Source organism: Oncorhynchus tshawytscha, unplaced genomic scaffold, assembly GCF_018296145.1.
Source record: "Oncorhynchus tshawytscha isolate Ot180627B unplaced genomic scaffold, Otsh_v2.0 Un_contig_2039_pilon_pilon, whole genome shotgun sequence".
NCBI classification, from domain to species: Eukaryota; Metazoa; Chordata; class Actinopteri; order Salmoniformes; family Salmonidae; genus Oncorhynchus; species Oncorhynchus tshawytscha.
The window spans coordinates 45,654-65,032 of NW_024609351.1; the positions used below are offsets into that span (position 1 = coordinate 45,654).

The window sequence follows — 19,379 nt, forward strand, 5'->3', positions numbered from 1 at the left end:
CTTTTTTGCCCCACTGTATATACATATAGTATGTGGCCCTTCAATTGGTCTCAAAAAGTCAATGTGGCCCTTGAGCCAAAAGGTTTGCCCACCCTGCCTTAGACTAAACCACTATACCACTTCATTACCTTAGACTATACCACTGTGATAAAACATACTTCATTACCTTAGACTAAACCACTATACCACTTCATTACCTTAGATTATACAACTATACCACTATACACTTCATAACCTTAGACTATCCCACTTCATTACCTTAGATTATACCACTATAACACCTCATTACCTTAGACTATACCACCTCATTACCTTAGACTAAACCACTATACCACCTCATTACCTTAGACTAAACCACTATTCCACTTCATTACCTTAGACTATACCACTATACACTTCATTACCTTAGACTAAACCACTAAACCACTATATTACCTTAGACTATACCACTTCATTACCTTAGGTTATACAACTATACCACTATACACTTCATAACCTTAGACTATACCACTTCATTACCTTAGATTATACCACTATAACACCTCATTACCTTAGACTATACCACCTCATTACCTTAGACTAAACCACTATACCACCTCATTACCTTAGACTAAACCACTATTCCACTTCATTACCTTAGACTATACCACTATACACTTCATTACCTTAGACTAAACCACTAAACCACTATATTACCTTAGACTATACCACTTCATTACCTTAGATTATACCACTATACCACTATAACACCTCATTACCTTAGACTATACCACTTCATTACCTTAGATTATACCACTATACCACTATAACACCTCATTACCTTAGATTATACCACTTCATTACCTTAGACTATACCACTTCATTATCTTAGACAGTACCACTATACCACTTCATTACCTTAGACTAAACCACTATACCACTTCATTACCTTAGACTAAACCACTATACCACTTCATTACCTTAGACTAAACCACTATACCACTTCATTACCTTAGATTATACAACTATACCACTATACACTTCATAACCTTAGACTATACCACTTCATTACCTTAGACTATACCACCTCATTACCTTAGATTATACCACTTCATTACCTTAGACTATACCACTTCATTATCTTAGACTATACCACTTCATTACCTTAGACTATACCACTGTGATAAAACACACTTCATTACCTTAGACTACAACACTATGATCAATACACTTCAGGGGGGCTGATCCTAGATCAGGAATCTTACTCTGAGATGTTTGTTATATACAATCTCCGGTCTTACCTGAGGACCAATGACTACAGTAGATCAGGAATCTTACTCTGAGATGTTTGTTATATACAATCTCCGGTCTTACCTGAGGCCTATTGGCTCTCGTACGCCAAACCTCATCTGATTTCCGAGCATCTGACTGATCTGTAAGATGAATAGAAAACACAATACATCTTGATTTAATAAACCATTTAAACATTCTACAAGCAAAGGGACTCATAAGCCCAACGTCAAGCACTTGGTGACAACTGTATCAGTTGAAAGTGCTATACAAATATACACTGATTGATGGACTTGCCTTTAACACAGCAACAAACAGTAATACTACTGTTATCTCTTCACTATTCAATATCCCTTTCAGCTCACGTCAACAGGGTGGAACCCCAGCTAGTAAGGGTCAGGGTTCAGCTGGAGAGACAGAGACAGTAACACAGACAGTAACAGAGACAGAGTAACACAAACACAGACAGAGTAACAGGCAGAGTAACACAGGCAGGGTAACAGAGAAACACAGGCAGAGTAACAGAGTAACACAGGCAGGGTAACAGAGAAACACAGGCAGAGAAACACAGGCAGGGTAACAGAGACAGAGTAACACAGGCAGAGTAACAGAGTAACAGGCAGAGTAACAGAGTAACACAGGCAGGGTAACAGAGAAACACAGGCAGAGTAACAGAGAAACACAGGCAGCGTAACAGAGACAGAGTAACAGAGAAACACAGGCAGAGTAACAGAGAAACACAGGCAGGGTAACAGAGACAGAGTAACAGAGATAGTAACACAGAGTAACACAGACAGAGTAACACAGGCAGAGTAACAGAGAAACACAGGCAGAGTAACAGAGAAACACAGGCAGAGTAACAGATAAACACAGGCAGGGTAACAGAGACAGAGTAACAGAGATAGTAACACAGAGTAACACAGACAGAGTAACACAGGCAGAGTAACAGAGAAACACAGGCAGAGTAACAGAGAAACACAGGCAGAGTAACAGATAAACACAGACAGAGTAACACAGGCAGAGTAACACAGGCAGAGTAAGAGAAACACAGGCAGAGTAACAGAGAAACACAGGCAGAGTAACAGATAAACACAGGCAGAGTAACAGAGATAGTAACACAGACAGAGTAACACAGGCAGAGTAAGAGAAACACAGGCAGAGTAACAGAGAAACACAGGCAGAGTAACAGAGATAGTAACACAGACAGAGTAACACAGGCAGAGTAACAGAGAAACAGGCAGAAAAACAGAGAAACAGGCAGGGTAACACAGGTAGAGTAACACAGGCAGAGTAACAGAGTAACACAGGCAGAGTAACAGAGAAACACAGGCAGAGTAACAGAGAAACAGGCAGAGTAACAGAGGCAGAGTAACAGAGAAACACAGGCAGAGAAACAGAGTAACACAGGCAGGGTAACACAGGTAGAGTAACACAGGCAGAGTAACAGAGAAACACAGGTAGGGTAACAGAGTAACAGGCAGGGTAACACAGGTAGAGTAACACAGGCAGAGTAACAGAGAAACACAGGTAGGGTAACAGAGAAACACAGGCAGAGTAACAGTGAAACAGGCAGAGTAACAGAGGCAGAGTAACAGAGAAACACAGGCAGAGAAACAGAGAAACACAGGCAGAGTAACAGAGTAACACAGGCAGGGTAACAGAGTAACACAGGCAGAGTAACAGAGAAACACAGGCAGGGTAACAGAGTAACAGGCAGGGTAACACAGGTAGAGTAACACAGGCAGAGTAACAGAGAAACACAGGTAGGGTAACAGAGAAACACAGGCAGAGAAACAGAGAAACACAGGCAGGGTAACAGAGTAACACAGGCAGAGAAACAGAGAAACACAGGCAGAGTAACAGAGAAACACAGGCAGGGTAACAGAGTAACAGGCAGGGTAACACAGGTAGAGTAACACAGGCAGAGTAACAGAGAAACACAGGCAGGGTAACAGAGAAACACAGGCAGAGTAACAGTGAAACAGGCAGAGTAACAGTGAAACACAGGCAGAGTAACAGTGAAACAGGCAGAGTAACAGAGTAACAGAGGCAGAGTAACAGAGAAACACAGGCAGAGAAACAGAGAAACACAGGCAGAGTAACAGAGAAACACAGGTAACAGAGTAACACAGGCAGAGTAACAGAGAAACACAGGCAGGGTAACAGAGAAACACAGGCAGAGTAACAGAAACACAGGCAGGGTAACAGAGACAGAGTAACAGAGAGAGTAACAGAGAGAGTAACAGAGAGAGTAACAGAGAGAGTAACAGAGAGAATAACAGACAGAGTAACACAGGCAGAGTAACAGAGAAACACAGGCAAAGTAACAGAGACAGAGTAACAGAGAAACACAGACAGAGTAACAGAGACAGTAACAGAGAGAGTAACAGAGACAGAGTAACAGAGACAGTAACAGAGACAGTAACAGAGAGAGTAACAGAGACAGTAACAGAGACAGAGTAACAGAGAGAGTAACACAGACAGAGTAACAGAGAGAGTAACAGAGAGAGTAACAGAGTAACAGAGAGAGTAACAGAGAGAGTAACAGAGAAACAGACAGAGTAACACAGACAGAGTAACAGAGACAGAGTAACAGAGAGAGTAACAGAGAAACACAGACAGAGTAACAGAGAGAGTAACAGAGAGAGTAACAGAGTAACACAGACAGTAACACAGACAGAGTAACACAGACAGAGTAACACAGAGAGTAACACAGACACAGACAGAGTAACAGAGAGAGTAACAGAGAAACAGACACAGACAGAGAAACAGGCAGAGTAACAGATAAACACAGGCAGAGTAACAGATAAACACAGGCAGAGTAACAGACTAACACAGGTAGAGTAACACAGGCAGAGTAACAGACTAACACAGGTAGAGTAACACAGGTAGAGTAACACAGGTAGAGTAACACAGGCAGAGTAACACAGTGACACAGGCAGAGTAACAGAGAAACACAGGCAGAGAAACACAGGCAGAGTAACACAGGCAGAGTAACAGAGAAACACAGAGAAACACAGGCAGAGTAACAGAGTAACACAGGCAGAGTAACAGAGAAACACAGGCAGAGTAACAGAGAAACACAGGCAGAGTAACACAGGCAGAGTAACAGAGAAACACAGGCAGAGTAACAGAGAAACACAGGCAGAGTAACAGAGTAACACAGGCAGAGTAACAGAGTAACACAGGCAGAGAAACACAGGCAGGGTAACAGAGAAACACAGGCAGAGTAACAGAGAAACACAGGCAGAGTAACAGAGTAACACAGGCAGAGAAACACAGGCAGGGTAACAGAGAAACACAGGCAGAGTAACAGAGAAACACAGGCAGAGTAACAGAGAAACACAGGCAGAGTAACAGAGCAACACAGGCAGAGAAACAGAGAAACACAGGCAGAGTAACACAGGCAGAGTAACAGAGAAACACAGGCAGAGAAACACAGGCAGAGTAACAGAGAAACACAGGCAGAGTAACACAGGCAGGGTAACAGAGTAACACAGGCAGAGTAACAGAGAAACACAGGCAGGGTAACACAGGCAGGGTAACAGAGAAACACAGGCAGAGTAACAGAGAAACACAGGCAGAGAAACAGAGTAACACAGGCAGGGTAACAGTGAAACAGGCAGAGTAACAGTGAAACAGGCAGAGTAACAGAGAAACACAGGCAGAGTAACAGAGAAACACAGGCAGAGTAACACAGGCAGAGTAACAGTGAAACAGGCAGAGTAACAGAGAAACACAGGCAGAGTAACAGTGAAACAGGCAGAGTAAGAGTGAAACAGGCAGGGTAACACAGTAACACAGGCAGGGTAACACAGTAACACAGGCAGGGTAACAGAGAAACACAGGCAGGGTAACAGAGAAACACAGGCAGGGTAACAGTGAGACAGGCAGAGTAACAGAGAAACACAGGCAGAGTAACAGAGAAACACAGGCAGGGTAACACAGGCAGAGTAAGAGAAACACAGGCAGGGTAACACAGACAGTACGAGAGACAGTAACAGAGTATTGGAACCAGGGACTGTAGTGATGCCTCTTGCACTGAGATGAGGTGCAGTGCCCTAGAAAGCTGCGCCACTGGGGAGCCCAGGGTTCCCTCCATCCCTGGTACAATCTAATACACCTGGTACAGGTCCCCTCCATCCCTGATACAATCTAATAGACATGATACAATCTAATAGACCTGGTACAGGTCCCCTCCACCTCTGGTACAATCTAATAGACCTGATACAGGTCCCCTCCACCCCTGATACAATCTAATAGACCTGATACAGGTCCCCTCCACCCCTGATACAATCTAATAGACCTGATACAGGTCCCCTCCACCCCTGGTACAATCTAATAGACCTGATACAGGTCCCCTCCACCCCTGGTACAATCTAATAGACCTGATACAGGTCCCCTCCATCCCTGATACAGGTCCCCCCCACCCCTGGTACAATCTAATACACCTGGTACAGGTCCCCTCCAACCCTGGTACAATCTAATACACCTGGTACAATCTAATAGACCTGATACAGGTCCCCTCCAACCATGATACAATCTAATAGGCCTGATACAGGTCCCCTACAACCCTGGTACAGTCTAATAGACCTGATACAGGTCCCCTCCACCACTGATACAATCTAATAGACATGATACAGGTCCCCTCCACCCCTGATACAGGTCCCTCCCCCCCACCCCTGATACAGGTCCCCCCCCCCCACCCCTGATACAATCTAATAGACCTGATACAGGTCCCCTCCAACCATGGTACAGGTCCCCTCCACCCCTGATAAAGGTCCCCTCCAACCATGGTACAGGTCCCCTCCAACCCTGGTACAATCTAATAGACCTGATACAGGTCCCCTCCACCCCTGATACAGGTCCCCTCCAACCATGGTACAGGTCCCCCTCCAACCCTGGTACAATCTAATAGACCTGATACAGGTCCCCTCCAACCCTGATACAATCTAATAGACCTGATACAGGTCCCCTCCAACCATGGTACAGGTCCCCTCCACCCCTGATACAATCTAATAGACCTGGTACAGGTCCCCTCCAACCCTGGTACAATCTAATAGACCTGGTACAGGTCCCCTCCACCCCTGGTACAATCTAATAGACCTGGTACAGGTCCCCTCCACCCCTGATACAATCTAATAGACCTGGTACAGGTCCCCTCCAACCATGATACAATCTAATAGACCTGGTTCCTGCTGTCTTCGTCCCCTGGTATAATCTAATAGACCTGGTTCCTGCTGTCTTCGTCCCCTGGTATAATCTAATAGACCTGGTTCCTGCTGTCTTCGTCCCCTGGTATAATCTAATAGACCTGGTTCCTGCTGTCTTCGTCCCCTGGTATAATCTAATAGACCTGGTTCCTGCTGTCTTCGTCCCCTGGTATAATCTAATAGACCTGGTTCCTGCTGTCTTCGTCCCCTGGTATAATCTAATAGACCTGGTTCCTGCTGTCTTCGTCCCCTGGTATAATCTAATAGACCTGGTTCCTGCTGTCTTCGTCCCCTGGTATAATCTAATAGACCTGGTTCAGTTGAAACAATAACAAAGTGTACTATTTCGGTAAGAAGCTGAGGGGCAGGGCTGGAGAAATGTACCTCCTCTCAAATTCGTAGACCGAGCTGTGGATGCAGGGACTAACCTGATCGTTTTAACCATGTTTTGAGTCTATACAGCAATTGTTTACATTAACTTTGTCTACCAACATTGGAGTAAAACAAGCTTGTATTTTGGGTTGAACTTTGGGCTGATGAGGCATTTATAAAAGTGATGTTCTTTTAAGAATCAAATGGGTACATGTCATTCACAATGGGTACATGTCATTCAAAACGGGTACATGTCATTCACAATGGGTACATGTCATTTACAATGGGTACATGTCATTCACAATGGGTGCATGTCATTCACAATGGGTGCATGTCATTCACAACGGGTACATGTCATTCACAACGGGTACATGTCATTCACAACGGGTACATGTCATTCACAACGGGTACATGTCATTCACAACGGGTACATGTCATTCATGTCAACGGGTACATGTCATTCACAACGGGTACATGTCATTCATTCACACATGGGTACATGTCATGTCATTCACAATGGGTACATGTCATTCACAATGGGTACATGTCATTCACAATGGGTACATGTCATTCACAATGGGTACATGTCATTCACAATGGGTACATGTCATTCACAATGGGTACATGTCATTATCAATGGGTACATGTCATTATCAATGGGTACATGTCATTCACAATGGGTACATGTCATTCACGATGGGTACATGTCATTAACAATGGGTACATGTCATTAACAATGGGTACATGTCATTAACAATGGGTACATGTCATTAATGTATAAGTTCACAATGGATGTAGCAACACTATTGAAGGTCAGGTCCAAAACCCCCAGCATGCATCTCTATCTGACTGGGCTAAATCACTTCTTTAGTCAATCTTCTCCTCCCATTTCCTCCATTATGTTTATTTCCAGATTTGGTGCCTGATATAACTCTGATATCAGGGATATCAGAGTATTTCTCAAGAGGAGTGAGGAGATTCAGACACAGTAGACGGAGGGATCCAGGATTGACGTGATATCCTCACAATTGGTTGTGAGGCTGAGAGAGAAAATAGTGAACAGGAAGTGGCACAAACAGTAAAAAAAATATAAAACTCAGAGCTGTTTGGCTTTGTGGACATGTTCACACACCCGTTAGATATTTATTTACAATGAGGTTTAGCAGCGTAGTATAATACCACATTTGTTTTATTTTATTTAAAATGTTTATTTAACGAGGCAAGTCAGTTAAAGAACAAATTATTATTTAGAATGACGGCCTACACCCGGCCAAACACGGACGACGCTGGGCCAATTGTGTGCAGACCCTATGGGACTCCCAATCACGGCCCGGTTGTGACTTGGAAGGGTGAGAAAATGAAATGGTGTGTGTTGAAAAGGGGCCACATCTCTCACAAAATAGAAGGAAACACAAGAGAGGTTTTGGCCTGATATAAGAGCCAAGAACATCTCCAGCTCTCAGGCAGAGAGAAGAACTACAGCATGTCAAAAACCATGTGATTCCTTCTGCGAATGTAAACATGTCCCCAAAGTCAAATACATATATTGTAGGCCTATCTGGGTGAAATACATTCCAGGCCTATCTGGGTGAAATACATTCCAGGCCTATCTGGGTGACTAAATACATTCCAGGCCTATCTGGGTGACTAAATACATTCCAGGCCTATCTGGGTGACTAAATACATTCCAGGCCTATCTGGGTGACTAAATACATTCCAGGCCTATCTGGGTGAAATACATTCCAGGCCTATCTGGGTGAAATACATTCCAGGCCTATCTGGGTGACTAAATACATTCCAGGCCTATCTGGGTGAAATACATTCCAGGCCTATCTGGGTGACTAAATACATTCCAGGCCTATCTGGGTGACTAAATACATTCCAGGCCTATCTGGGTGACTAAATACATTCCAGGCCTATCTGGGTGACTAAATACATTCCAGGCCTAAATACATTCCAGGCCTATCTGGGTGAAATACATTCCAGGCCTATCTGGGTGAAATACATTCCAGGCCTATCTGGGTGAAATACATTCCAGGCCTATCTGGGAAATACATTCCAGGCCTATCTGGGTGAAATACATTCCAGGCCTATCTGGGTGAAATACATTCCAGGCCTATCTGGGTGAAATACATTCCAGGCCTATCTGGGTGACTGAATACATTCCAGGCCTATCTGGGTGACTGAATACATTCCAGGCCTATCTGGGTGACTGAATACATTCCAGGCCTATCTGGGTGACTGAATACATTCCAGGCCTATCTGGGTGACTGAATACATTCCAGGCCTATCTGGGTGACTGAATACATTCCAGGCCTATCTGGGTGACTGAATACATTCCAGGCCTATCTGGGTGACTGAATACATTCCAGGCCTATCTGGGTGACTGAATACATTCCAGGCCTATCTGGGTGACTGAATACATTCCAGGCCTATCTGGGTGACTGAATACATTCCAGGCCTATCTGGGTGACTAAATACATTCCAGGCCTATCTGGGTGACTAAATACATTCCAGGCCTATCTGGGTGACTAAATACATTCCAGGCCTATCTGGGTGACTAAATACATTCCAGGCCTATCTGGGTGACTAAATACATTCCAGGCCTATCTGGGTGACTAAATACATTCCAGGCCTATCTGGGTGACTAAATACATTCCAGGCCTATCTGGGTGACTAAATACATTCCAGGCCTATCTGGGTGACTAAATACATTCCAGGCCTATCTGGGTGTGCCTACTGGGTGAAATACATTCCAGGCCTATCTGGGTGACTAAATACATTCCAGGCCTATCTGGGTGACTAAATACATTCCAGGCCTATCTGGGTGACTAAAATACATTCCAGGCCTATCTGGGTGACTAAAATACATTCCAGGCCTATCTGGGTGACTAAATACATTCCAGGCCTATCTGGGTGACTAAATACATTCCAGGCCTATCTGGGTGACTAAAATACATTCCAGGCCTATCTGGGTGACTAAAATACATTCCAGGCCTATCTGGGTGACTAAATACATTCCAGGCCTATCTGGGTGACTAAAATACATTCCAGGCCTATCTGGGTAAATACATTCCAGGCCTATCTGGGTGACTGAAATACATTCCAGGCCTATCTGGGTGACTAAATACATTCCAGGCCTATCTGGGTGACTAAATACATTCCAGGCCTATCTGGGTGACTAAACTATTCCAGGCCTATGACTAAATACATTCCAGGCCTATCTGGGTGACTAAAATACATTCCAGGCCTATCTGGGTGACTAAAATACATTCCAGGCCTATCTGGGTGACTAAAATATTATTCCAGGCCTATCTGGGTGACTAAAATACATTCCAGGCCTATCTGGGTGACTAAAATATTATTCCAGGCCTATCTGGGTGACTAAAATATTATTCCAGGCCTATCTGGGTGACTGAATGGGTGACATTCCAGGCCTATCTGGGTGACTAAAATATTATTGCAGGCCTATCTGGGTGACTAAAATACATTGTAGGCCTATCTGGGTGACTAAATATATTATTGTAGGCCTATCTGGGTGACTAAAATATTATTGTAGGCCTATCTGGGTGACTAAATATATTATTGTAGGCCTATCTGGGTGACTAAAATATATTGTAGGCCTATCTGGGTGACTAAATATATTCCAGGCCTATGACTGGGTGACTAAATAATTACAGGCCTATCTGGGTGACTGAATGTATTGTAGGCCTATCTGGGTGACTAAATATATTCCAGGCCTATCTGGGTGACTAAATACATTCCAGGCCTATCTGGGTGACTAAATACATTCCAGGCCTATCTGGGTGACTAAAATATTATTCCAGGCCTATCTGGGTGACTAAATACATTCCAGGCCTATCTGGGTGACTAAATATATTATTCCAGGCCTATCTGGGTGACTAAATATATTATTCCAGGCCTATCTGGGTGACTAAAATATTATTCCAGGCCTATCTGGGTGACTAAAATATTATTCCAGGCCTATCTGGGTGACTAAAATATATTCCAGGCCTATCTGGGTGACTAAATATATTATTGTAGGCCTATCTGGGTGACTGAATATATTGTAGGCCTATGTGGGTGACTGAATATATTGTAGGCCTATGTGGGTGACTGAATATATTGTAGGCCTATGTGGGTGACTGAATATATTGTAGGCCTATGTGGGTGACTAAATATATTATTGTAGGCCTATCTGGGTGACTAAATATATTATTGCAGGCCTATATGGGTGACTAAATATATTATTGTAGGCCTATCTGGGTGACTAAATATATTATTGCAGGCCTATCTGGGTGACTAAATATATTATTGCAGGCCTATATGGGTGACTAAATATATTATTGAATACATTCCAGGCCTATCTGGGTGATAAATACATTAGGCCTATCTGGGTGACTAAATACATTCCAGGCCTATCTGGGTGACTAAATACCTTCCAGGCCTATCTGGGTGACTGAATATATTGTAGGCCTATGTTGGTGACTGAATATATTGTAGGCCTATGTGGGTGACTAAATATATTATTGTATGCCTATCTGGGTGACTAAATATATTGTAGGCCTATGTGGGTGACAAAATATATTATTAGGCCTATCTGGGTGACTAAATATATTATTGCAGGCCTATCTGGGTGACTAAATATATTATTGCAGGCCTATCTGGGTGACTAAATATATTATTGCAGGCCTATCTGGGTGACTAAATATATTATTGTAGGCCTATCTGGGTGACTAAATATATTATTGCAGGCCTATCTGGGTGACTAAATATATTATTGCAGGCCTATCTGGGTGACTAAATATATTATTGTAGGCCTATCTGGGTGACTAAATATATTATTGTAGGCCTATCTGGGTGACTAAATATATTGTAGGCCTATCTGGGTGACTGAATATACTGTAGGCCTATCTGGGTGAATACATTTGTAGGCCTATCTGGGTGACTGAATATACATTGTAGGCCTATCTGGGTGACTGAATACTGTCCAGGCCTATCTGGGTGACTGAATATATTCCAGGCCTATCTGGGTGACTAAAATGTATTGTAGGCCTATCTGGGTGACTAAAATGTATTGTAGGCCTATCTGGGTGACTAAATACATTACAGGCCTATCTGGGTGACTAACTGTACATTCCAGGCCTATCTGGGTGACTAAAATGTATTGTAGGCCTATCTGGGTGACTAAAATACATTCCAGGCCTATCTGGGTGACTAAATACATTCCAGGCCTATCTGGGTGACTAAATACATTCCAGGCCTATCTGGGTGACTAAATACATTCCAGGCCTATCTGGGTGACTAAATACATTCCAGGCCTATCTGGGTGACTAAATACATTCCAGGCCTATCTGGGTGACTAAATACATTCCAGGCCTATCTGGGTGACTAAATACATTCCAGGCCTATCTGGGTGACTAAATACATTCCAGGCCTATCTGGGTGACTAAATACATTCCAGGCCTATCTGGGTGACTAAATACATTCCAGGCCTATCTGGGTGACTAAATACATTCCAGGCCTATCTGGGTGACTAAATACATTCCAGGCCTATCTGGGTGACTAAATACATTCCAGGCCTATCTGGGTGACTAAATACATTCCAGGCCTATCTGGGTGACTAAATACATTCCAGGCCTATCTGGGTGACTAAATACATTCCAGGCCTATCTGGGTGACTAAATACATTCCAGGCCTATCTGGGTGACTAAATACATTCCAGGCCTATCTGGGTGACTAAATACATTCCAGGCCTATCTGGGTGACTAAATACATTCCAGGCCTATCTGGGTGACTAAATACATTCCAGGCCTATCTGGGTGACTAAATACATTCCAGGCCTATCTGGGTGACTAAATACATTCCAGGCCTATCTGGGTGACTAAATACATTCCAGGCCTATCTGGGTGACTAAATACATTCCAGGCCTATCTGGGTGACTAAATACCTTCCAGGCCTATCTGGGTGACTGAATATATTGTAGGCCTATGTGGGTGACTGAATATATTGTAGGCCTATGTGGGTGACTAAATATATTGTAGGCCTATGTGGGTGACTAAATACATTCCAGGCCTATCTGGGTGACTAAATACATTCCAGGCCTATCTGGGTGACTAAATACATTCCAGGCCTATCTGGGTGACTGAATACATTCCAGGCCTATCTGGGTGACATTCCAGGCCTATCTGGGTGACTAAATACATTCCAGGCCTATCTGGGTGACTAAATACATTCCAGGCCTATCTGGGTGACTAAATACATTCCAGGCCTATCTGGGTGACTAAATACATTCCAGGCCTATCTGGGTGACTAAATACATTCCAGGCCTATCTGGGTGATACATTCCAGGCCTATCTGGGTGACTAAATACATTCCAGGCCTATCTGGGTGACTAAATACATTCCAGGCCTATCTGGGTGACTAAATACATTCCAGGCCTATCTGGGTGACTAAATACATTCCAGGCCTATCTGGGTGACTAAATATATTCCAGGCCTATCTGGGTGACTAAATACATTCCAGGCCTATCTGGGTGACTGAAATAATAGGCCTATCTGGGTGACTGAATGTCCAGGCCTATCTGGGTGACTGAATGTATTGTAGGCCTATCTGGGTGACTGAATGTATTGTAGGCCTATCTGGGTGACTGAATGTATTGTAGGCCTATCTGGGTGACTGAATGTATTGTAGGCCTATCTGGGTGACTGAATGTACTGTAGGCCTATCTGGGTGACTATTGTAGGCCTATCTGGGTGACTGAATGTATTGTAGGCCTATCTGGGTGACTGAATATAATATCTGGGTGATATTGTAGGCCTATCTGGGTGACTGAATGTATTGTAGGCCTATCTGGGTGACTGAATATATTGTAGGCCTATCTGGGGGACTGAATATATTGTAGGCCTACCTGGGGGACTGAATATATTGTAGGCCTACCTGGGGGACTGAATATATTGTAGGCCTATCTGGGGGACTGAATATATTGTAGGCCTATCTGGGGGACTGAATATATTGTAGGCCTATCTGGGGGACTGAATATATTGTTGGCCTATCTGGGGGACTGATGGATTCTGCCAAGTGAAACAGACTGTCTGGAAAACAACATCACATCTTCAGCCCGTATGATTGAGAGCAGAGAGTTGACTGTGACAGGCAACATGGTTGCCTTGGCTACCTGGGTCTTTAACACTCAGGGTTCTATGTTCCTCTGGAGCGAAGGAGGCGCACGTGGTCAAGCGCACATTAGTTTGCAATTTCATCGTGTGAAAAAAATTGCCGCACTTGCATTTTCCAGCCTTTACCTCAGGTTCGGAAACCCATCTGTCTAATATCAGCTTCTGCTGAGGTGGGACAGGTACAAATATGAGATATCTCCGAAAGAAAGAAAGATAGATATATATTTCAGTCAGCGCAACTAGAGATATTTAAGAACGACTAACAGCTGGTCTGAGCGGTAACTGGGTTAGTTACGTCATTGGTTTAGCCAGTCACAGGCCCACTGCGTTCCTCACAAATATTTTATTAAAACATCGCTAGCAGCAAAACAGTCAGACATTCCCCCCCCCTTTTTCATTCATAAATTGGGACATTATGTTTGTCCAGCATCTGGGAAAAGGTTCGGACTCATCATTGTGCGACGCCCATTGCATGAAAGGTGTCAGTGACCCGTCGGAAGCCGGTTGGCGAACATCAGGTTATTTAAACAGACGTCTTATTGTGTTTAGTTCTTCCTCCGTTTGACCCAACTGTCAAATCGCAGGAATTCTGATCTCTGTCCGTGGTGCTGAATCCACTTGTAAAGGCCTCAACTGAAAGCTTTGTTAAATAATACCCGCAAAACACCAGTCTCAACGTCAACAGTGAAGAGGCGACTCCGGGATGCTGGCCTTCTAGGCAGAGTTCCTCTGTCCAGTCTCAACGTCAACAGTGAAGAGGCGACTCCGGGATGCTGGCCTTCTAGGCAGAGTTCCTCTGTCCAGTCTCAACGTCAACAGTGAAGAGGCGACTCCGGGATGCTGGCCTTCTAGGCAGAGTTCCTCTGTCCAGTCTCAACGTCAACAGTGGCCAGGCGACTCCGGGATGCTGGCCTTCTAGGCAGAGTTCCTCTGTCCAGTCTCAACGTCAACAGTGAAGAGGCGACTCCGGGATGCTGGCCTTCTAGGCAGAGTTGGAAAGAAAAAGCCTTCTCAGACTGGCCAATAAAAATAAAAGATTAAGAAAAGGCAAAAGAACACAGACACTGGACAGAGGAACTCTGCCTAGAAGGCCAGCATCCCGGTGTCGCCTCTTCACTGTTAATGTTGAGACTGGACAGAGGAACTCTGCCTAGAAGGCCAGCATCCCAGAGTCGTCTCTTCACTGTTGACGTTGAGACAGGTGTTTTGCGGGTACTATTTAATGAAGCTGCCAGTTGAGGACTTGTGAGGCGTCTGTTTCTCAAACTAGACACTCTAATGTACTTGTCCTCTTGCTCAGTTGTGCACCGGGGCCTCCGACTCCTCTTTCTATTCTGGTTAGGGCCAGTTTGCGTGGTTCTGTGAAGGGAGTAGTACACAGCGTTGTACGAGATCTTCAGTTCCTTGACAATTTCTCACATGGAATAGCCTTCATTTCCCAGAACAAGAAGAGACTGACGAGTTACAGAAGAAAGTTTTGTTTCTGGCCATTTTGAGCCTGTAATCGAACCCACAAATGCTGATGCTCCAGATACCCAACTAGTCTAAAAAAGGCCAGTTTTATTGCTTCTTTATATCAGGACAACAGTTTTCAGCTGTGCTAACATAATTGCAACAGGGTTTTCTAATGATCAATTAGCCTTTTAAAATTATAAACTTGGATTAGCTAACACAACGTGCCATTGGAACACAGGAGTGATGGTTGCTGATAATGGGCCTATGTAGATATTATCCATTAATTTTGTATTATTTATTTTTTTAATCAGCCGTTTCCAGCTACAATAGTCATTCACAACATTAACAATGTCTACACTGTATTTCTGATATAATTTATGTTATTTTAACGGACAACAAATTTGCTTTTCTTTCAAAAACAAGCACATTTTAAAGTGACCCCACATTTTTGAAAGGGTAGTGTATATATATTTTTAAGTTGGTTGAGTGCCTTCTATTCCTTTCCCAATCGAATGCATTTACACTGTTGAGGAAGGGCAGTAGGGTATCTCACTGTATCGTTACACCCTCTGTGTTCTGTGCACGTGACAAACAAACTCAGATTGTGTCATAAAGACTTGATCTCCAGAAATATTTCAATAATAATTATATAACGAATCCAAAAATCACACCATGCTGACAGAGCATGAATATTCCTCCCAAAACTGTGTTCAGCATTTCATTTATTTATTTAATACCTGTTGTGTCTTTGGCCCTGGGAAGCTTTCATCATCACATGGTAGGAAAACATGTTTGTACTGTCAACAACATAATCCATAGGAGCGAGAGACAGGGAGAGGGAGCGAGAAACACAGAGAGAGATGGAGAGAAAGAGAGAAACAGAGAGAGAGATGGAGAGAAACAGAGAGAGAAACACAGAGAGAGATGGAGAGAGAGAAACAGAGAGATGTGGAGAGAAAGAGAGAGATGGAGATAAACAGAGAGAGAAACAGAGAGAGAGATGGAGATAAACAGAGAAACAGAGAGAGAGATGGAGAGAGAGAAACAGAGAGAGGTGGAGAGAAAGAGAGAGATGGAGAGAAAGAGAGAGATGGAGAGAAAGAGAGAGATGGAGAGAAAGAGAGAGAGATGGAGAGAAAGAGAGAGAGATGGAGATACACTGAGAGAAACAGAGAGAGAGATGGAGAGAAAGAGAGAGATAAACAGAGAGAGAAACAGAGAGAGAGAGATGGAGAGAAACAGAGAGAGATGGAGAGAAAGAGAGAGATGGAGAGAGTGTATGTACGTGCAGCGATAGAGGTGAGGTGACATGGAGTCAGGTGTTTGATGCCTGATCAAAGGCCATCTCTGTCCACAGAGAGCCATCTGCTGTGTCTGCTGTTGACACTATGAACATGTGTCCATGCTATCAAATTCACTTTCAAAAGGCTCTCTACAAGCAAGGCCACTGGATTGAATTCCATACCAAGTCTCCATGTCTGCTATGACTCTAACATGCAGACCACACCGCTCGCGTCGCAAAATAAATGGACACGTTATTCTAATCACCCACACTGCTCGCGAGCGTCTGGCACTAAAATAGTAATAGGTTCTATTTGTGACGCTCAACTCGCTGCAAGTCTGGCCTCTCCCATCTCCTCATTGGTTTTTAGGAGCATTTACCCACGTGGGTGATTGAAAGATGAACTGAGGTTCACACTCCAGGTCGGTTGTAGTAATGCGCCGTAAAGTTGGTTGCCAACCGCCATATAAAGTGCAAAGAAGAAAAAGAAGCCTGAAGGAAGGAGGAGAGATGACGAGAAACGAATTCAGTTGACAGTTTTATCTGTGGATTAATTGTCGGAGTAGAGGACCTTGTGCATTTCAGGTACATTAACAACCCAATGTTTATTTCCCAGGGTAAATTAGCTAGCAACAGCAAGCTAACTAGCGAAATTGCCACAAATGTTAACTGCTTTTTTGACCTGTCCCCAAATTAATAATTGGTTCAGAGTTTATTTTGATATTTCAACCTGTGTGTCCTGATCGCTTCTGTGGATGTGGATGTGTGGATGAACAAAATCAACTTGCGGACGCACGGGCGCGTGCGGATTGGTCAGCATGTAAGGAGGCAGGTATCCTAGCGGTTAGTGCGTTGCGCCAGTAACTGAAAAGTCGCTGGTTTGAATACCCACGCCACCAAAATCTGTCGACGTGCCCTTGAGCAAGGCACTTAACCCTTATTTGCGCCAAGGGTGCCGTGCTACCATGGCTGATACCATTTCACTGCACCTATCGGGTATAAAACAAAACAACTTTGGTATATGAGACGACAAAACACGTTTTGTTTTTCTATTGACACTCTCAGTAAGTGTTTTTTAAAGAAAATAAAATGTATAGCCTTCAGAAAGTATTCACACCCCTTGACTTATTTCACATTTTGCTGTGTTACCGCCTGAATTCAAAATATAATACTTTCTAAAATATTTGTTATACTAATCTACACAGTAATAACAAAGTGAACACGTCTTTTATTTTAGAAGCACCTTTGGCCTTTAAAGCTATGAGCCTTTTAGTCTCCTGGGTTGTGCAACATTTGCCCATCATTCTTTTTAAAAAATTCTTCAAGCTCTGTCAAATTGGTTGTTGATCATCGCTAGACAACCATTTTCAGATCTTATCGTAGATTTTCAAGTAGATTAAAGTAGATTTAAGTGAAAACTGTAACTTGGTCACTCAGGAAACATTCACTGTCTTCTTGGTAAGCAACTCTTTTTTTATTTTTTTTATCCTGAAAAACTCCCCAGTCCTTAACAAAAAGCATGCCCATAACATGATGCAGCCACCACTATGCTTGAAAATATGGAGAGTGGTACTCGGTAATGTGTTATATTGGATTTGCCCCAAACATAACACTTTTTATTCAGAACAAAAAGTAAATTTCTTTGCCACATTTTTTTGCAGTATTACTTTAGTGCCAGTATGCATGTTTTGGAATATTTTTATTATGTACAGGCTTCCTTCTTTTCACTCATTTAGGTTAGTATTGTGGAGTAACTACAATGTTGTTGATCCATCCTCAGTTTACTCCTATCACAGCCATTAAACTCTAACTGTTTTAAAGTCACCATTGGCTTCATGTTGAAATACCTGAGCAGTTTCCTTCCTCTCCGGCAACTGAGTTAAGAAGGACGCCTGTATCTTTGTAGTGAATTTGGTGTATTGATACACCATCTAAAGTGTAATTAATAACTTTACCATGTTCAAAGGGATATTCAATGTCTGCTTTTTGTTTTTACGAGCCATTGGAAAACCTCCCTGGTCTTTGTGGTTGAAACAGTGTTTGAAATGCTCGACTGAGAGACCAGACTGCATGTGTTAAAACACTATTATCACAGTGAGTCCATGCAACTTATTATGTGACTTGTAAAACACATGTTTACTCCTGATGTTATTTAGGCTTTTCAGCTTTTCATTTTTCTATTAATTCGTAAATGTTAAACATAATTACACTTTTACATTCTGGGGTAGTGTGTGTGTAGGCCAGTGACACCCCTCCCAACACTTTTACATTCTGGGGTATTGTGTGTGTAGGCCAGTGACACCCCTCCCAACACTTTTACATTCTGGGGTATTGTGTGTGTAGGCCAGTGACACCCCTCCCAACACTTTTACATTCTGGGGTATTGTGTGTGTAGGCCAGTGACACCCCTCCCAACACTTTTACATTCTGGGGTAGTGTGTGTGTAGGCCAGTGACACCCCTCCCAACACTTTTACATTCTGGGGTAAGGCCAGTGACACCCCTCCCAACACTTTTACATTCTGGGGTATTGTGTGTAGGCCAGTGACACCCCTCCCAACACTTTTACATTCTGGGGTATTGTGTGTAGGCCAGTGACACCCCTCCCAAC

General features: G+C 43.4%; 1 protein-coding gene across 2 annotated transcripts in view; it reads right to left on the reverse strand.

Annotated features, from left to right (window-relative positions):
• Positions 1–19,379, reverse strand: part of LOC112239562 (tumor protein p53-inducible protein 11) — a 63,828-nt gene that overhangs the window by 22,705 nt on the left and 21,744 nt on the right. For both annotated transcript variants that reach the window (XM_042314955.1, XM_042314956.1), the window contains one exon: positions 1,354–1,412. In XM_042314955.1, coding sequence (XP_042170889.1) covers positions 1,354–1,412 — 59 coding nt within the window. The remainder of the gene's footprint in view (positions 1–1,353; positions 1,413–19,379) is intronic.